The 21,406-nt window shown below is 42.0% G+C and overlaps 1 protein-coding gene and 1 long non-coding RNA gene across 2 annotated transcripts in view; one reads left to right on the top strand and one right to left on the bottom strand.

The window, feature by feature from the left end:
• KIAA1549L (KIAA1549 like) overlaps nt 1–13,979 on the top strand; it is a 360,085-nt gene extending 346,106 nt beyond the window's left edge. Inside the window, exons 23-24 of the mRNA XM_019519964.1 lie at nt 5,526–5,677; nt 9,531–13,979. Coding sequence (XP_019375509.1) covers nt 5,526–5,677; nt 9,531–9,812 — 434 coding nt within the window. The 3' untranslated portion in view covers nt 9,813–13,979. The remainder of the gene's footprint in view (nt 1–5,525; nt 5,678–9,530) is intronic.
• Nucleotides 13,980–15,683: 1,704 nt separating this feature from the next.
• The window catches only part of LOC109299055, a 30,435-nt gene continuing 24,712 nt past the window's right edge, over nt 15,684–21,406 (bottom strand). The window contains exons 5-6 of the long non-coding RNA XR_002097760.1: nt 16,859–18,494; nt 15,684–15,961 (exon numbers count right to left, since the gene is read on the bottom strand). This is a non-coding gene — a long non-coding RNA (uncharacterized LOC109299055). The remainder of the gene's footprint in view (nt 15,962–16,858; nt 18,495–21,406) is intronic.

Genomic DNA, 21,406 nt, shown 5'->3' on the forward strand with positions numbered 1-21,406 from the left:
GGAGGAGCAGGCACAGGGATGGGGGGGCAGGTGGCAAGGAGGTGGGGGCAAGTGTTTGGGGGCAGACACTGAGGAGGGGCAAGTGGCAAGGGGGCAGATAGCAGGGGAATGGGGGCAGGCAACAAAGAACATGTAGCAGGGGAACAGGAAAAGGGGGGCAACTGGAGGGAGGGCAAGGGGCAGGGGGGCAGGTAGAGAGGGCAAGTGCTGAGTGGAGGACAAGGGGAGGGGATCTGGCCCTTCCCTCTGCCCATGCTTTCTCAGCCAGCAGGGGAGGGGATGAATTTAAGATGACTATTCAATACTTAGATTTGTTACGTAGAAAAATGTAGAAAGCTTTATAATTTTTCCATGTATAGCCTCTAACTATTAGGGGGTCATCTTGAATTCAGGTAGATATGTTATGTCAGGAAAATCATTCTTTCAAAAGCTGGCTCTGGTGGCTTGTGCACAGAATAGTGTTACCACTGTTGCTGTATCAGTATGGCTAGACTAGACTGGCAAACTCTTTCCAGAGGGGATAAGACCTTAGCTGTTAATAGATCAAAGCATTCCAACTCCTATTTTAAGTGCATGGTTGCTTCCATTGTGGCTTTCAGCCCCGAAGTGTATGAAGGTGCATGGTTTACTGTACGGTAGCACCATAAAATATCCACATGGGAAAAGTGCTTGGCCCTGCTTAGTGCATAAAGAAATGTAAATGTAGTGCAAGGAGCTGTAACCTAAGCACATGTATAACCTCACTGAGATTTTCAAAGCTGCCTGTAGGATTTAACTATACAGCTCCTATTGACTTATGTGGCTAAATCCCTGAGCTGGGCATGAAAATCTCAGTGTAGCAATCTAGCCATGTTGGCTCTCCCAAAGGGGACAGGGAGCTTTGGTCTGATTCCCCAACATCTGCAAGCAGTGCTTGTACACTGTCTAAAGGTAATGCAGTGGCTGAGCTCCTGTTGTATTTTGGGATGTATAGCACCTGCTGTCACAATACTGCAGAGCTCATTTGGGTCCTGTCCCTCTACACAACCCCATACCACCATCTATACCTTAAAAGCACAATGTAGCTGAGAACCTGTAGTATGACTTTTCCTTATAAACCATTCAGTTATTTTGCCCAGGAGATATAGTGTTTTGACAGTAGCTGGCTAAGACCTACCAGAGGGAAAAAGTAGGAAATGGTTTCCTGTTGACAAAAATACCTGTTATGGAAGAATGGCAAAAATTTGGCTTTGTACATTTAAAAGATTTTAAACTGAGATTCTGAGTCTTGAAGTAGGCAAGTTTATTAGGCATTGCTCTGTTAATTTTTCTGAACAATTCCTTTCTTAGCCTTCTCAGAAGTATTAGGCAGTCATTTGCATCATATTCAGCCTTTACTACTAAGAATAAAAACCTGGTCCTCTAAACTGTTATATAAATATACTGTCATTGAAGGAGTTAGTCTCTTCTTAATGGAGAAGATAGGAGATGCATATATGGAGGTAGAAAAGACATAGACTCAACCCCTTTTAAAAATGTCAAAGTATAAAGTACACTGTAGTTCACAAGAACCACTTCTTTGTGCCTGGGTCACTAGGGTATGTACCCTCATCAGGTTCAATAAACACATGAAGAAGAAGAACTAAACGACTTTTATTGTAGAGCAGCAGGCAAGCCTCTGCAGACTAGAGCTGTGCGAAACAGTACCGTTCCACTTTGACTTCTGTTTCAACGTTCGGATAGAACAGTGTTTCGTTTCAAGTTTTGTTTTGTTTTGAAAGCACAGTTCAGTTTTGTTTTGTTGAAACTGTTTTGCTGTTTCAATGCTGTTCTGCCATTTCACCCATAGGTTATAATGTGGCAGGCAGGCAGATGGAGGGCTCACCGCACCCTCGGGAGGGCTGCAGGGGCTGCGGGCCCCCGATCTGCCTGCCAGATGACAAGGCAGCACTGAGCGCAGCCTGCATCCAGCGCCAGGAAGATCAGTGCTGCCGCTGGCCCCAGGCGGCCTCCTGCCACCTGCCTCTTGTCATCCAGCAGGCAGATCAGGGACCCACACCCCATAGCCCTCCCAGGGGTGCTGGTGGGCTCCTGATCTGCACATGGGATTATAGGAGGCAGGTGCTTCCATCTGGGGCCAGCAGCACCATCTGTCTTCCCGTTGCTGGTCCTAGCTGGCAACACCCACCTCCTCTCATCTGGCAGGCAGAGCGGGGGCTTGTAAAATGGAGGTGAGAAGAGTTGGGATAGGGGTCCAACAACTCGATACCTGGGCTTGGAGTGGGGTCAGAGAAATGCAGGTAGTAATCACCAGTCCTAATAATATGATCCCTTCCCCAAAGGGGTACACTTCCAGAGGGCAATTCCAGGGCATTTGGACTTGCCTGAGGTACCATGTATCTTCAGCGCTCCTCCACAGGCCACACAGTTCCATGCCATTTGACTCTGGGACAAGGGATCCAACTTCCACAATCTGGACCATGATTGTGATGTGCAGTATAAATACAGAGTTTGTGAGGTAGCTGGAGAATGACAAAATGCAGCCTTTTCACACTTCCATATAGGTTGCAAGCACTGCCTGAATCTCCCCATCTCTGAGCATGCACCAGAAAGACACTGAAACTGCTCTCTCAGAACCAGTACAGATATCGCTGTCAGTTGTACTGTTATTGCTTTGAGGCTATGGGGCTATCTCCAAACAACAATATAAGAATTTGTTTCTGATATTTGTAGGATCTTGCAAATTCATATAGCTGTCAGGTTTGCTATGTCATGTAGGCCTGGCAGGAAATACACATGCCTGAACACTAGTTCAAGGCATTTCCCATCGTTACTAGATGCACCAGACATACAAGGGACATAGTTTGTTTAGCATATGGAAAGATGAATATTTTTCTGAGGGTTTAGTGGAATACAGCTGGTAAAATGCAGTGATGTGCTGTGCACTGTTGAACAAGGGGCACTGATAAACTCTGTGCAGCAGTGGTGTGGGTGTTCCAAGTTAGGAAGATGAGGCTGGTCCTTAGCTCTCCTGTTTAAACACACTCTAACCAAGGAAGGAGGTAATCTCACAGGGCAAGAGGACTTCAAACTGGAAGATGTTTATAACATCAACTGTGTTATGCAGAGCTCTTTGGATAACTTTGCATATATACCTTGTCCAGACAAACATAACTGAGTACAGAGAGGTGTATCAGGGGCAGAGGGTGGGGTATTATGTTGAGCACTGGAGAGCAAGGGTAGGGGGCAGAGTCTTACAGCACAAACGCATCACACTCTGGCTGCAGCAGCACAAGCTGCTGCTGTAGCTGTAGAAGGGGCTGTCTGCACACTGGCTGCAGCAATCCCTATAACCTGGGCTTCCCAGGGACTGCCATTCTGGCACCCATCTAAACTGGTGCCCCACTTTCTCACACCTAGTCATGCTTCTTTGAGTACATGAGATTGTAGCAGCCTCTCTCATTTGAAAAGTAGAAGGGGGGAGATTGAAAAGGTTTTGAGACAGGTTGGGTGTATCCTGGGAATATTTTAAAATACTTGACACTCCATTCAATCTGTTTGCCCATCAAAAGGAACTTTTATGAGCCCCAGGGATGAACCATCTCTGGATTTAACCATATGCAGCGATATAAATGAACCTCATACAGGAAGGACAATCATTTCCAACCTCCCCAGAGTGTGATGATGGGGTTCTAACAAGAGGCTTCTCATCACACTCTGTGCCCACATGCTGTTCAGAACTGGACTGGATCAGCTCTGCAGTTTTTATATCTAAAATAAGCTACACTGGGGTCAGTGAAAGTCTGCTGACTTGAACCCACTGAGAATTTAGCCCTCTGATACAAATTGACTTCTTGTTCCCCCTATTCTCTGCCTTCCTCCACCCCCCAGTTAAATTTATGTTGGCTATTTTATTGTAATACTTTAACAGGGAAGGCCTTGCTATTCTTGTGGGAGAGCTTGGGGGTATTAGAGCAGTGAAGTCCCAGGTAGCTGTATTTTAAAATTATAAAAGGGATCCAAGCGTAACAAGTATTTTGTAGTGGTTTATAGTGTTAATAGAAATCAGTTGTTCTGAGAATACTCCTGAATCCTAACAAACTTACAAAGGCAAAATGTGTGAAAAATTTGAAGAAGGGACAAAAGTAATGCTGTTCCATTATATATGCCATGCCCTAAATGGATACTGAAGGCAGGTCATGGGATAGTATGGCCAAACTTAGGGCATGGACACCAATTATCCTTTCCATTGGGCCATCAACCCACCTAGGAAGGGAAGAAGCAGCTATATCCATCATACCCATTTATACCACTCCCACTTTTGCTCAACTGTTACACACAGTTCCTTAGATAGCCTTGCAAGCATACCTTGCCCTAATCTCCAGAATCCAGTCATGACTTCTCTAATATGCTCTGTCTTTAAAAGACATCCTATGCAGCTGATGGGAATGATGTGTTCCAGTTTGGTGTCCTGATCATTCTGACAAAGGGAGCATCAGAGCATAATTACTGCCTCACTGGGTCAGACCAAGCCCAGTGTCCTGTCTCTGACAGTGGCAGGAGTGGACATTTTAGAGCAGAGGTCAACAATATACAACCCATAGGCTAGATCCAGGACAAGGAGCTGGAAGGACTTGCTCATGCCCTCACCAGGGCTGTACAGCGAGGAGCTGCTCTGAGGCTGGCCCATGCCACCATTGCTTCCCCTTACCTTGCAGTATCCTCCCTAAGGTTGTGGCATGGACACAGCTTTCAGCTGGCCCTGTGCCATAGTGGAGAGGTGGGTGGGGGGAGGGGTAGTGGCAGCAGCATCGGTACAGCTTTCAGCTGCCTGTCCCCAGCCCATCTCCCCACGCACTGGAAGTTGCGCTTGTACCCCACTCAGGAATCAGGGAACTGAGAGAAGGGTCAGGAGTACAGGTGCAGCTTCCAGCTCTCTGGCCCCAGTGCACATGCAGAAGAGACCTCCCGCCACTGACAACCAGCCAAACTACCTGGCCTACGTTGGACCAGAGACAGGTTGTCCCAGCCCATGACTGGTAAAGCTTGCTGGCCACTGCTTTAGCGGGAGAGTATTGCAATGGGTATCTCTGGAGTAGTGATTCTCAAGGAGGGTGCTGTGGCATATGAGGAGATAAGCAGATAAGTGCAGACTCAGGCTGTCCCTGCAGAGCTGCTCCTCCACCCCCACTGCCCAGTCCCTTTGCAAGGAGGTAAGCACTGTAATAAATTAGTTTTTGAAATGGGGCACCAATAAATTCATAAAAGTTATGGAGGGGTGTCTTGAGTCTAATGAGGAGTGTCTTGAGTCGACAGAGGTTTTCAGCTACTCACCCAGAATGCTCTATCCCCTATTCATTGCCCACCCTGGCATCCAACATCATTGGTTCAGAGATACCAGAGGCTACACCTCTGCCTGTTCATCCATGACTTTGTCCAGTCAGTGCTTGACTTCCCAGGTTGGTTACTTGAAGCATGCTTTCTATTGATCTCTACGTTGATGGCTAGGATTACTAATCAGTAATTGTTTCCATCCTCCTTGTCAGGAAACACGGTGCCAGCCGTTTTTGCCATCCCAGCAGCAAACCGACCTGGGTTCACAGGCTATTTTATCCCAACCCCACCCACAGCCTACAGAAACCAAGCATGGATGCCCTACGCTGGGGAGAATGAATTACCAGGGCAGTGGGCTGACTCAGTAAGTACCTTTGTTTTTTTTCTGTAGTTGAATCGGAGGTGGAGTGGGAGATCAGTGTATGGGATTATTAAGAGTGACATGGGAGTGGGAGAAAGAGGCAAAATATCATTCTTTACTAATTTGTCTTAGTGGTAAGAAGCAGGACATTTCCTTGTGAATGACTTGCACACTTTTCTATTTCTGAATAAAGCCCAGTTAACCCTGCATGTAAATAGATAAAAGGTGCTTAAAATAAGAATGGAGTGAATGTTCAGTGAAAGTAAAACAAGTTGATTGATTAGTGTCTGTATGTGTACGCTAAGATTGTTATAGGGTTAAACCATGCCCTAGAGGAGGAGTGTCAAAGATATGTTGGCACTAGGTTTCAACCAACATGTCACATGCAGCGTGCAGGGCCCAGGACGTGTGCTGCATGCCTGTTGCTGCGTGTGGCACCCACACAGAGCCAGTCTAGGAACAACTGCAAGCTCCTCCCCTCCATGCTGGATCCAATGCTCTCAACACCTGCTCCAATTGGTCAAGGATGTGAGCTGCATATGGGCATTTGCTCCAGCTGGGCCAGGACATGAGCTGCACATGGTAGCCACTCTGGGTTCAGTGTTGTGTGTAGCTTGCATCCTGGACCGGCTGGAGTGGGCACCAGAACTAGCAAGCAGGGCAGGTGGACCGTGCTCCCTATCTGCCCATGGAACTGGATCTGCACTGTTCATTTAGGCCATGGACTGGTTGTGAACACCAGTTATCTGTCCCTTGGGGCCAGATGAGTTTGATACCCCTTCCCATATGTGTACAAACTGACTGTCATACTTAGTGTGATGGTCCACAAACTAGGTAATTTAACAGCTTTGTAGTGAGTAGGAGCCAGCTGTATCCCAGAATAATATAACTCAGCCCTGAAGGTGAATGTCAGTTTTTTATTACATTTGAAGCCATTGAAACCTTTGTTAGATGCCATTTTTTTTTAAAGAAACACTTCAGGGAAAAGTGTCTTTTTTGTTGACATTGAAGACTTTTCCACTATCCCTTAAAGTAACCCTTTTAAAATGCTGCTTGTTTGCATTCGGTTCAGTCCTGCCTTTAATGCTGAAATCAACACGTAGGGACGTGGCTTCTGTATTTTGTTGTGCATCAACAGTCTTGTTTAGTGATTTGCAGTTGCAAGGCCAGTTAGTTGGCCCTCTGAAACTCTGCAAGGGAAGATTAGGATTCACAAGTGTTGGCGGGGTTGTCGTTTTGTTGCCAAACCTTTCTCCCTGCTATTGATGCCTGAGAAGGAGAGAACACAATTTGACTGTCAGATGCGAAGTTGAGTTTGAAATGCTGTTGGCAGGGAATCAACTTTTTCATGTGTAAACTGAGCATATCTGATGAGAAGTCTCTGATATTCCTCCTTGACAGAACTTTTAGCTACTTCTTTCTGGTATGAAGACTGTAGCCCCTGTTATGAACTGGCTCCTAGAAAGTGAGGCCACTTACAGGGTAGAGGAAAGAGGAGGAGGAGGAAAAAATGTAAAACATAAAATACTCACTTTTCCACAAAGGATGTTGCCTCCTCTCAAGTGATTTTTGTGCCTGTTAGCCTCCTGCATTTGAAAAGTGTCACCGGGAAAGAGACCCATGTCTGTATGTTCAAGATCAGACTGCAAAAGTCATGAGACTGGAGAGCTTATTTGCCTTCTAGTTTTTTATAGCTTTTAGATCCCACTTCAGTCATGTTTTTAAGCTTCTCTCTACTACCAGGACTGCTAAAAACTTTATTTAAAAAAATGAAACCAATAAGATTCTCTACTCCCATTTTTCCAAGAGCTAGGCTTTAAGAAAAACGCCAATATGCATAAAATCACAAGAGCTGGCACCAACAGATTGCATTTTAAGTTCAATTTACCATGATGCATGAAATACTTGAAGATTTACATTTTCCCTCCTCCACCAAATATATATTTGGTCCTATTATCATTAAGTTGCTGTTGAATGAAAAAAGTAAAATAGTGGCCTCTAGTGGTTTGTTGTAGATTTTTCCTATGCTGCATAAATTTGCCATGTGATCAGTTAAATAATTATCACCTAACAGGTTTTTTCTTCTTGACTTTATAATTACCACTTTCATCTAGTACTCAGGCAAGCACTGATACCAGTCAGATTTTAAATCTTGTTTAGTAGATGAGTCCTTCAGAACATGAGTAAGACTGAAGGGCAGATTTCCATATGTATTTAGGCACCTGAAGATGCAGGATAGGGGTTCAGTGAGATTTTTTAAAGTGTTTAAAAAGGGCAGGCATCTAAACCCAAATCCAAAAAAACAAGACTTGAGCTGAATTTAAAAATCTACAGCTGTCATCATTACAAATCTCCCTTACCTGTCACTGAGCTCTGAAAAAAGTCCATGGGCATCTCAGTTTTTAACATGAAAGGTCACTTGTGCAGTTGTGCTTCTGTTTGTGCCGTGAAGTGCTGATGGCTGAACAACTTGGCACCTAGCTTATGCTAAGCCCTCTCAGGACTCAGGATGGAGTCATTCCTCCGTGAACCCGTCTGAGGTCTAGAACCTGGTATCAGGGCACATGTAATGACAGAAATTTATACAATATGCAGTGGTAGCTGCTGATGTTTTTTAAAGCAGGATTTCTCAACCCGTGGGTTACAACCCAAAAGTAGGTAACAAGAATATATGAAAGGGTCACGAACAAACTTTAAAAACGGATTCTCCTTTAAAGGAGAAAAATGTGGGAAACTGTGGCTTTTCCCTTGCAGGCTGGCAGAGTTCCAGCCTGCAAGGGGCAGCTTGGAGCTCCCCCCCCACACCGTGATTTTATAACCACCTACAACAGAATGACCTAACCATGAAGTTATAGATCATTCTAACTGGGGAAAGAGATCTCCTGCTCTTGAACCTGTTCCACTTTACAGAAAATAATTCGGTATTCTTCAGACCACCCCCAGGCTGGGACGTGGGGGTGGGAGGCAGTGGGTAAGGAGTGAGGGGCACTGGGCTGGGACTGGCCATTGATGTTTACAGATGGGTCCCAGCACAAAAAAGGTTGAGAACCACTGTTTTAAAGCAAGGCCAGGGGAGGAGCCAGTATCCCTCTTTTAACTAAAACCTTCCCCCAGGAAGTGGAAGATACAACTTCAATTCCCTCATTGGCCTTGGCTAGGGATTTTATAACCACCTACAACAGAATGACTTAACCATGAAGTTATAGATCATTCTAACTGGGGAAAGAGATCTCCTGGTCTTGAAACTGTTCCACTTTACAGAAAATAATTCAGTAATCTTCAGACCAGAGAGAGTGAGTGCAAGAGCACATGGTGAGAGACAAGACTTTCTAGCCCCTGTGGGGAGGACACTTATCTCTGAGGGAGGTTGTCCTGGGTTCAAGCCCTTGCTCCAAGGTCTGTGATACATGAACAGGCTTTGTAACTGGGAATGGAAATCTGGATGTCTCCTGCCCAGGAGGGTGCCCTAACCACTACAGGATGGTGCTTCAGGTCAGCAAACTCCTATTTCCCCCTCTTGGCTTTTAGTGTCCTGAAATGTCTTGGCGTTCACTTCATTGATGCAAACCATTAAAAAGAATAATAAATAATGGTCTTGCTTCCATCAAGGCATCCTTCTGTGTTCTGCAGTGATGATCACAATTTGATATGTACAGTGTTTCTCCCTACAAAGAATGTTTATTGATATGATTGGGATAGCTGAACTACTGAACCCACCAATCTTTCTGCAGAAACAGTGCATGCAAAAATGTGCACTAATAAAATAACACTGATCTAGTGGGGCTCTTCTGGGAACTAGAGTACTTACCAGGTGAGCTGAAGATCAAATGTTTTGTGTGATTGTTATCATCTATAGGTTCCACTCCCAGGCTACATAGAAGCTTATCCGCGGCCACGCTACCCACATAATTCTCCTTCAAGACTTCACCGCCAATACAGTCAGCCTGCAAGCATGCACCCCAGTTTGGAACAGGCTCCCTTACCTTCTACTGCAGCTTCTCAGCAGAGCCTAACAGAAAATGACCCTTCTGACACTCCTCTCACCAACATATCTACAGCTGCTTTAGTGAAGGCAATAAGAGAGGAGGTTGCAAAACTGGCCAAGAAACAAACAGATATGTTTGAGTTTCAGGTGTAACCTCATTGTGTGCTATGTTCGTATCATGTAACTTGCAGTAGCCAAGGAAGTAAGTCCTTCAGTTTTCGGTTTAAAGCTTGCTGTGACTTGTGCCAAAGTGATGGCATGTTTCTTTTTCTGAAAAGTCAACTCTGTTGTTATGGAATAGAATGAAACTGAACAGCGGGACTTGAAGATACCCATTCTGTTTGCCAGCTAAGGAGATGCTGCCAGGTAACTGTTTGTTTAATAGTGCTAAGTTCAGTTTATGGTATGCAACTGTTTGTCACTTAGCTCTTGACTGTGGGCTTTCATTACTAGAGATGCTACTAAACATACATCTGTGTAATGGCAAAGTTTATTAAAGTATTGGGGCACAGAATTGGAACTGTCTGAAATAACGTCTGCATGTCAAAACTTTCTTTCTTTGATTAAAGAAAACAATACAGTAGTACTGGGTAAACTGAAGGCCATAAAACTAATACAGTAGTGATCAGATTAACAGTCCATTACAGAACACTTGATAAGGAGAGCTGAAGCCAGAGAAACAAGCTCAGTCCTTCTCTACTAGAGGCCACATTCAGACCAAAAGAATATGAGGTGAATAAGTAAGATAAATAACTTACCCTGTAAATAGCCCTAAGTCTCATCATCCTATTCACAGTACAAAAGCCTGAAACAAGAGAAGACTGGGAAGAGAGTTAATTGTAGTTTTGGTAATTTGTGGTTACAGTGCTCATTAAAGCTGCTGTTGTATGACAGAGGTGTTTTCAATATTGAGCCTATACTATATGGTGGGAAAGAAATTAAGAAAGGAAAGGGGTGCTAAAAGCTTCCAGGACCCTACAAATGAAAAATGGTTATTTGAGTTCACTCTATATTGAAGAGTTTTTCATTCTGAATGCATGTGAAGCCGGTAAATTTGAGAGCCTTGGGTGAGCCTATCCAACCTGGAAGAACAAATATGCCTGCTTTTACAAGGAAACCTCTGTTTCACACAGTGCTTTGTACTCTGTCTTGAACAATGACATTTAGTGAAGTGATGCCAGAAAGTACTAACTGAAGCTGTAATTGACTTTGGTTACACTGGAACAATGAATGTGGCAGCGCTAGACATCTCAGTCTCTACAGGAAGCTCTGAATGTAAAGGACCTGCTGATTACATGAAAGTGTAAATAAGTAAACAAGTGTGTGGATTTAAAAAAATACTGTTGTTCTGTGAAAAAGGGGTATTTACTGAACCTATGAGGACTGTGTACCTTGCAAGATAAATGCCATTACCTGTTATGCCGCATATGAGTCCACCCTCCACAAAAAAAAAAAAAAAGCAATCCTCATTGCTGAATGTGACAGTAATTCATCTTTTGCAGTCATACAAAATTGTGGAAGATCAAGAAAAATACTTCAAGTTCCTTCAGTAATGAGTTGGGGACTAAAGTTGCTTATGGGGCTCTGGTGTGTTGGGCATGTTTGATGTCAATTGGAGTTAAAGGTGATGTCCTTCATCCCATTAATTTATTCACTTAGCCTCAATTGCATATGCTATTTTATTTGATCCTTGTGTTTTCCTAATGAGTTTCTTTGGTCTTTATGGAGGTGAAAAAGGGAGCTTGGTTTAGCTTTGTAGCATTTGAGAGGACAAGGAAAAAGAGGTCGGAAAGTGGGGAGGGTGATACTGCTGAAGCACAAACTTTTAAAGCAGAGCTATTTTTTCAAAAAAATATTAATAATAAAGCCCATTCCAGCTATCCTGGAATACAGATGTGTCTCTTACTCAAGACCTTAAATATTGCAAAACCTTTTGGAATGCTTGTTGCTCTTTAAACAAATGTGAAATTTCATTTTTGTTATTTTAAAAAAAATCAGATATAAATAAAATGTATTTTTGTAATCTCTGTGTAAATATATGCTGTATATTTATAAAAGTGACCAATCTGCTGCAGACAGGAAATTACCATTAAACGGATTGCAAAACTAGAAAAAAGTTAGTAACTTTATGGATGGATATTAGCATTTGAGTCTTGGACTACACAAATAGGCAGCTGGGTAACTCAAATGAATAAAGAACCAAAGAAACTCAGCCTCTCATAACTATGAGTCGATACACTGCTGTCTCAGTTTCCTGTCAGCCAATTAATACAATCTCATTTGTGTAACACAAGGCATCCAAATGTCTTTTTGTGTTGAATTGTTGTCTGCCTGAAAATGTTGCATTTAAAAATGAATGCTTAAAAACATAGGGTCAACCTCAGCTTGCCATATACCTGGGTAGTTCCTGTCAGCTTCAGTGGGAACAGCATTCACTGGCACTGGAGAGAAGTTGTCTGTTAAGCCTTGTCTACAACAACAGGTTTCATCAATACAGTGTAATTTTTTACAGAAATGTAGTTAAACTAGTGTTTGACATGAAGATGTATTTTTATTTTAAAACATCCATTGCCTTTTGCAATGATTTAAATTCATTTTTAAATCACTCCTTTACTTAACTCAGTGCAGTTTATTGTGTAGACAAGCCATTACATGCAATTGAAGTAAAATCTTGGGTACCAGTCTTGCAGAATTACACACTTGCTTGGCTTTAAGCAATTGAGTAGTCTCAATGAATTCACTATACATGGGGTTAAAGTTAAGCATGTTTCTAAGTCTTGTCAAACTGGACCATAAAACATTTAAGAAATTCCATATACACAAGGGCTTTGTGTGTCATTTTAAACAAAATGTAGGATTTTAATTTCAGTCTTAAATTCCTTTTAGAGAGACAGCACTATGATTCCAGAGTTAAATCAACTTATCTTTGCCCCAGATAGCTGGGGAAGACTTGCTAGATGTTTCAAGTTTTTTCTGTGTAGTATTGTATTTGAAATGTGCTACCTGTTGAAAATTCCCCAGTTCATCACTTTAAATACCACTGTGATGTAATTTATTCACAGAGGAATTTTAATCTCTCCATTCATAATGGCTTTTTATCTTGTCTGTAACATGTTTCTCCAGTATGTTTTTTTTTTAAAGTTCAAAAATAAGGTAATATGAAGACAAAAAGGACATTCCTGGAAAGAGAAATCATGTTGTAATATTTATGCTGTCTGAGCACAATGCAATGATGAAGTAACAATATAGTGTACAAATAATTTGTAATATAATAAACATTTTGTATGGCTACGGCTGCAATATAGTTTTTCAACCCAAATTTCAAAAAAAGAAAGCCTATCCTATCTACACAGTTAACACTGATCTCATTATAACTGTGGTGATGCCATATTTTCTGGGAAGGACCTAGCCTGAAAGTGACTTCTAACATCTGCATTCAAAACTTCTAACATTCTGTAACAGTTATATGTTAACATGAAAATGCCATTTTAGCTTTCTTTTCTGTACAGAAAATTCTGATGTACTGATCAATGTCCTGTCTTTAGATTTATGAATCATTAGTACAGTAAGCTGCAAATGAAAACAATCACTCAGTAATAGGTGTCTTTAATATATGTGCTTTGCTGTAATTAAGCATAGTAGAACAGTAATTCTAAAGGTATAAGAGGGCAGTATTTGAAACATAGCTTCTTTTTCCCTAGATAAACTAATTATCTAGATTTGGGAGAGGTATTAGTAGTGAGAGTAGAAACAATAACTGGTGTTTCTTTTTTATCATTTTGTGGGAGCACCATAAAAGTGCATGGCATTCATATATCCTCTGCAGAGATGGGAATATACTGTAACCTAAGCAATTATCATTCCTTATTCAGAATCACTGTGCAAAGGTGAAAAAGAGAAGTGTAGTGTGGTATGGAGAAAGGCAAATGTGAGGAAGAGCTCTAAACTAAGTTAACAGAAAGAACAGAAGTAGATTTACTGACAAATAAAATAAGCCCTGACCCTTGGTTTTGGGGGCAAGGAGATTATTCTGCTGGTTTTTATTTGAGATGTTAAGATGTTTGATTATTTAGAATGTATGTATGTAAATCTCTGTGTGTTTATATATTTTTGGCACAGAAATGTAAATGTATGATCTAAATAAGTGCATATCATAGATGTCTGCTGTTCCCAGAAACGTATGGGCACCTGAAATCAGTAATGATAATGCAGATTAACACAAACTCATTTTGTGTTGCTGACTTTATGCATCCTTGCCACATGCAAGTAGCTTGAGTGCTACATCTGATGATGATTCAGTTGATTAAAGGCCTGACCTCACATTCCTTGTGTGTATAACATTCTCATTGGTTTCCAATGGCCTCAAAACAGTTGGGGAGAGAACATGATCAGGCTAATGACAAGAATAAAACAGATCATGCAGCCTAGGATCTGTGGGTCCCTTCTTGCATGATGACTCCTGCCAATTAGAAATTCTGATGTTGTAGCGGCTTTACTTGTAGGAGCACTTGCCTTTCCTATTGAGGATCATTGTGTGTAAAATTAGTACGGAGAGAAGCCACACACTACACCTCTGCAATAGTAGAATCAATGCTTCCAGTTAATGCTATTTTCTATAGACAGAATAAGCCCTATAAATGCTGGATGTGGATCCCTTTGAAACAACAGAGATATACCAGATTTCTATTTGGCTGAATGGCTTCTAGTTACAGAGTGTGCTCGATATGACATGTAAAATGCATACTGTGGCTCGTAAGGAAACAGCACGTTTCATGTTAGCTTATACATTTTAAATATATCTTAATGTAAAATAAGAAAAGCTGCTGCAGCAACATACATTGCATTTCTTATAACAAGGTAGCAAACAAATCGATTTTTATATTCTTGAGAACTGAATACTGTAGCCTTATTACAAAGATGCTAGTTCAGCAAGGGGCATTTCATGTTCTTTTGAAGTCATGTTGCACTGCAAAAGTAGCAGGGTGGCGAAGAGTTAGGACCACTGACCTCAGCAGGACTGTGCATTTATCCAAGTGTTTGCAGGATGACAACCTTCATTTATATCATGGAGTTCCCTCTCTCCTCTCCTGAGGACTGCATGGATAAAGTTGGAGGATGAATTTGGCAGATTTACTTCAACAGGAAGTTTGCCTTCATAAGGATCTGCATCTGCACATTTGTATTTGAAGAATTTATAGAATAGAGTACAGTGATTCTAGAATATATATAAAAATGGCAGATCCACTCCTATCTCCAAATAGCATGTTTTCTAAACATTTATGTAGATTTGTACCCAATAAACTGTCACCAGTCTGTTTGATCAAAGAAACTCTCCTTATACTATCTCATACACCTTTTCTTAAGGGGTGCCAAAGCATGACCTGTCTGAGTAGATAACATACATTTTACAAAGCAAATATGCGGAAGCAAATCATTTTAACCCAATCTTCTCTAAAAGCTCCAAAAAATTATGGTCTTTTAAGAATGTTTCTGAAATTGGTGAGGGGGCTATGTTGAAATATATCAGTGTTGAGCTTCATTACAAACATAATACTATTTATATGTAGTACTTTATCTGTAATTTTGAAATACTACCAAATAGAGCCAATATGACAAGGAGGCAGCTATATTTTCTATGCTAAGCTGTCATCACGAGTGGTTAATGCACAGCCTTAGTGAACTTCTGCTGTGCCTTAATTCTCAAGATGTGAACTCAATTAAGTTGTTAATCTGTTTGTTTAACCAATTTATTTTAAGGACAAGGTGGTCATTTCTATACATCGCCGTATGGTGGTGTTGCTACAGCACTAAGCTTTAGTACTTCCTTTTGGAAGTACTAAACTGCGGTGCAGTATGGGCTGTTACTGCACCATGCACGCCGCACACAGGTAAATTTCTGAGCTATGTCACTGTGGCAGCACACTATACTGGGGGAGCACACTTCTATGGCAACATAGCTGGCAATCACATGTAGACCCATGTGATCACTACAGCGTGCCATACAGTGATGTAGCATATCACTGCCTTGCTGTAAGGTGATGTGTAGACATGCCTGGTTATATTTTTCCATTTCTATTTCAGCAGTGTAGAAAAAAAGGATGCTGGATTTCATCATTTTGAATGCTTTGTTGAACTCTACATATGTCTCATAATCAATACAAATCTTTGCTGCGAAGTGAGAATTTGTACGTGTTTAGTTTATCACATAGAGTGGGTCCTTATTTGTTATTCTGAAGAGTATAGCTTTGTGGAAATCATGTCTGGCTAACACTGCAACATCTATGCTGAGAAGTAAAATGAAACTTGTTCTCCTTTCACCTTCATTGTAAACTGAGAATAGCTCCACGGAAATCAGTAGGTCAGATTGTTAGCACCCCAGCAGTGATTCATACTGTTTTAGGCATGACAGAGCAGTGAGAAAGCTGTGTGTAAGGAGCATCAAGGGATTCCCTGTGTTCAGAGACATCCTTACACAGTAGAAAGCTATAGCACAGGGTTGTGTTGTAGGTGGAACAGTGATGTGATGGGGCTTGCATAAACTGTAGTACAGCTGATTATTATTAATATACTAACCACTACAAGAGCATGAGCTGCAGGTGAGAGTTAGTCACCAACCCAACCCCAAAAACATGGTGCAGAGAAGTGACTTATGGTCACATTTCTTAAAAGTATTTCGTTGCTTAAAAAAATATGGGTGCCCAGTTGGACTTTCAAAAGGAGATAGGTGTCTAACCCCTATTTCAAAATCATTGGTGCTTATTTGCATCTTTAGGTCTAAATCCCTCTAAAAGTTTGTAGTAGTCTTGGAATGGTGTTGCATCAATGATAGTTCAGGAAATATCAGAGTTTGAATTACACTTTGACTCTTGGGGGGTTCTGCAAAAAAAAATTAAACTGGTTCATTGATTAACAAGTTTACCTAATTGGAGGATCAAAGACCCACCCTCCCCGCCCCCCGGTTATGATTTTCAAATTTTACAGGGGGGCTCTTATCTATGGGGGGGTGGGGCTTGGCTGCCCTGAGCTCCCTCTTAATGTGCACCCTGGGAAATATATAAGAGGCAAGGATTTTTATTTTATTTTTGGTAATCTTTTTTATTGGAACAACTGGTCCAATAAAAAGTTAGGAGAGAGAGACAGGTTTTCAGGCATAAAGTGCCCTTCCTTAGGCCTGGAAGGGAAGCAAACATAGGTCTGACCTTCAAGTGGCGTTATTAGAGCCATCTTTGCCACACTCCCTTCTGCTACCTCAAGCTTTGCTAAGGCATTGCTAGAGGTTTATTCTCAAAGATTTATATCAGAGTAAACCTAGTGAAAAATCAAAATCAGGCCCTGATCTATTCATTCATCAAACAGTCTAACAGCTGTTTGATTTTAAAACTATTTAAATACAATGCAGAACTACTGGCGTAACTTGACTGAACCCTTCCACTGGGTAAAAATAATGCTTATTTTGAAAAGTGCCTGAATATATTTTTCAACATTCAGCTGTTATAGTTTCCAAGGAGCAATTGCAAACTATGACATTATGTAAATAATTTAATAACTGTAAAAATATGCATTTATTTAACAGACAGTAATTGCTCAAAGTAAGTGTAAATTATATAGAAAATGTTCACCTGAACACCATATTTACCAAGGAGATCAAATATTCTTCCAGTGGTGATTCAAGGATATGTGCCAGTTTGCTGAGGTTCTGTGCATGCCTTGTAAACTGGTCTCAAAATATTAAGGCATGCAGTGCCATCATTTACGGTCTTACACCCATGTCACAGAACACTATCTTTTGCAGACTCCAACAGGACCATGATGAGTGTCTGTGTACATGCTTTTTAAAGTCCTATTTATAATAGAGGTAAACACTTTTGCTTTGACTATTTTTAATTTGACAGTGGCTTTAACATTTGACCCAGTTAACCAATGTAGATGTTCAAAAATGGATATTTTGATGTGTTAAGCAACAAAGTAATGCTAAAAGAGTGGGTTGGATCTGAGAAGCCTGTCACCATACAGGAGTAAGTGGACAGATGTTTTGATTCCTGCCGTGCATGGGTTAATTTCATTTTGGACTTGAAAATCATCACTACTCATTTGAGCAGAATGTTTTGGAAGTCAGTTTTATCCAGTTTTAATTAAAGACATTTTCTTGGTTTTGAGTCTTTTGTTTTTTGAGAAAAGTCTGCAAATAATAAGAGTTTGTGGCCAGTCTCTTTCAGGGTATGGACCAAAAATTACATTGGCAGTGCTTCCAAAGGGGAGGAGAAACCACAGGAGCTGTTATGCTGTAACTCAACTAAACTAATGGTGGGCAAGCAGGGCACCAGTCCTAGGCCTGGACTCAGAGGGGATGCAGGATTGCTGACCACCGCTGTGGGCAGCCCAGCTCCCACTGATGCAAAAACTGGTTGCTATGCCTCGTCAGTAACAGTTATGAGTGCATGCTCCTGTAGCAATACAAGTGATACTTTGACCCTGGATTAAAGCTGAGGCAGTTTTGCTACCTTTATATTACAGCTTGTGAATGTTACAGTTACAGTGTAACAGCTTCTGCATGGTCCAGAGCTGCACCTCCTCCTGCCTTTTAGAAGCTTCTACAAAGGTACATTTGTCTATACTTTCAGGCTCACAAACAGGGAATAGCTGATTGCAGGTTAAACCTAGGTTTGCATTCGGCCCTTGACTTCTTGTTTGCATTATGAGAGATGGGACATCTCAGCCCCCATCAACACAAATTGGAAATCGTTGCCCCTTATACAGACTTCTTAACCTCAGATGAATTATTTATCCTTAAAATGCCTTGGCTTCCCCATCAGTTAAAAAGGGGTAACATTACTACTGTCTTATTTCACAGAATATTGTGATATTTAATAAATTGATATTTCTTAGATACTTTAAGAACCTTGAGTAAAAGCTGCTATAATACTCCAAAATATTATCTATTATTAAGTGGAATTGCACATTTGCTTAGGGTTCTCCAAATTACTGCTTCCCAGAGATTTAAATAATTTAGAGAAATGAATTTACTTAAAAGAAAGACCTCCCATTATTGATATCTTTGTAGGTATTAGTTTTTAAATGTTTAGCAGAGGGGAAGACTTTCCTAAAATGCAACATTAAATACATAAATGGCTCCCCTTTCCATGCTAAAAAGCACATTTTGATAAAATTTACTTTTCTCATATCTTTAAGCTTTAGAAAAGACTTACCCTGCATATAATAAAAATAAACAGTTTACTTGACTGCTTAAAGCTTGATTCCTTTTAACTGCAACAGGTTATATATCTGAAAATTGCTCATAACTTTTCAAATGTATTTTCAGCTGAAAATGGGTAAATGAGAGTCTTTTGAAATCAAGAAAAGCTGCAAAATTAAGAGTTTGAGCAGCACTGTAACATGGAATTGAACTGAAAGAGTTTGAAAATAATGAATATAAATTCTATACTATGCAATTGTGAATGAAATGTCCAGGAACTGTGTCCTTTTTTATTGAAAACATGTTACATACCAATGGTACAATTATACATACCATTGAAAAAGGCATTTATGGTGTTCTGGGCCATTATCAAATGGCTTTGTTTTCATTTTGTATTGGAGGGTGATTACTGAATAGATGTTTGTGGTTACATAGAATTGGTTTTCCATATTGGTTTATTTAGTTTATTTGAAGTTGTATATGATCTTTCTTGAAAATTTTGCGCATTAAATAACATATATCTTAAAATATGTGTTGTTAACTAGTGATTGTTCCTGATGTACCCATTCCAATAGACCAGTTTCTCTGCTGCACTCTTAGGGATTGTCTACCACTTTTACTACCATGGGGCATGTGTGGTTTGCGGCAGTGCAGACCCATCGGCGGCAGTACAAACCACACATGCTGCAGATGCAGATGTTCACTAAATAAAAACCTGTCACTATTAATTTGCAGCGTGGCAGGTTTTTATTTACACCGGGAGATTTCAGTGTCAAAAATCCTGTGGCGGAAGAAAGTGGGGCAGCGCATGTGGCAGCCAGGTTCCATGTGTCTGGATTGTTGCCACTGGAGCCCTGGGAGTCTCCCAAGACCCCAGGTAAGGCTACTGGGGCTAGCCCAGGTCCTGGTCCCAGCCTCCTCTATCCCAACCGGGTCAACTTGTCGCACACCAGAGCTCGCATACACAGGCATTCCCCAGGGACAAATAGCAGCGGCACAACTATGGCTTGCAACAAAAAAAATCCTTGTTTTCCCTTTCTCGTTCTCAGAGCAAAGCAGGCAACTAAAAAGTTGTTTGTGGCATTTCAAATGAACATGGATCATGGAGTGGCTTTGTTAGGCTCCCTCTTATGGAAGAACCTAGAATGGTTGGAGAGAAATAACTCTAAAACTCTATGAGAACTCAGATAAATTTGAACCTTGTCCTCCCCTCCTGAGAAGAGGGATGGCTACTTTGTAGAGTGAGGTATGAGTCTTGTCAGCAAACCTCAGGGATTTTGAGGATGTTTTATAATTCTTTATGAAGCTTCCCTCTTATCCTAGGATTCAGGTTGCAACTCTGTGGCTGTCCATTAGCTCTTTCAGAGAGGGGAGTCAATGCTTTTCATAAAAATATTTACTCTTGCATGGATTTTTTGTCGTTGTTGACAGGTAGCTAGCTGCCTCTTGAGGGGAACATGCAGTGAAAAGGGGGCTGTTGACATAACCATTCCACTCTTTTTCAGTGTCTTCACTTTGTTTCCTTTGTGTAAAATATTTGGGGTAACATTTTTATTTCACTCAAAGGTACAGATATGCCCCCTACTGCTTGTGTATATTACTTCTGGAGCGTGTTAAGGGCTGGAACTGTTTCGCAAAGATCCAGGGAGGAAATCCTTCAGCACAAATATACAGACTGGGCCCATAAATTAAGCCATCATAATGTACACCGCACTATGCTTGGCATTCATGGGCAGCTGTTGAAAGACTGCTATAAATAAGATGACCCCTGATCTGCTCTGAGTTTACATCGGTTAGTGTTTTGACTAGGGGTGCACTGGTAAAGATTTTTGGGGCTGATACCAATTGCTGATTATTAATGAGCCATATCCGCCAATATTGATCCAATTGCTGATACACAGCCTGGCAGCTTGGAGAGTAGCGTCCAGCTGGTAAGTCTGTTGCGGGGAAGGGACTGTGGGGATGGAAGGGGCATGGGGGTGCAGATTGATGCCCTCACGGTGAGGGAGGGAGTGGAGCTGGGTCAGGCACTGCACAGCCAGGGTGGGGCGAGGGACAGAGCCGTGGCTTGTCTGGGGGGTGCAGGGAGGGCGGGGGTTGCTCCCACTACTGCATGTACCCCTTGGGGAGACATGGGGGATCATGTGTCCCCTGGATCTGTGCACAGGGCAAGGGTGGGCTGCTGCTGCAGGCTGGGACCAGGAGTAGTGCAGGGCCCTTCTTGGGGGGGGGAGCTGCATTTGGGGTGGGCAGCGGTGGCACTGAGAGGGGGCTATGGGGTGGGCTATGGCAAATTTTGGGGTGGCCATAGCACCCCCTGTAACTCTCTTCCCAGCACTGCTGCCGCCACCTGCCCCAAGCTCAGCCCCAGCCTAACCCCCTTGCTGGGAAGAGCCCAGCCCTGAGTGCACAGCGGCAGCCTGCCCTCATCCTGTGCACAGATCCGGGGGGCACATACCCCACCATGCCTTCCCCGGGGGTGCGCCCAGCACTGGGAGCCACCCCCTTTCCTGCGCGACCCCAGATGAGCCACAGCTCCATCCCACATCCTACT

The sequence above is a fragment of the Gavialis gangeticus genome, unplaced genomic scaffold, assembly GCF_001723915.1.
Source record: "Gavialis gangeticus isolate Ggan-Ray unplaced genomic scaffold, GavGan_comp1, whole genome shotgun sequence".
Taxonomy (NCBI): domain Eukaryota; kingdom Metazoa; phylum Chordata; order Crocodylia; family Gavialidae; genus Gavialis; species Gavialis gangeticus.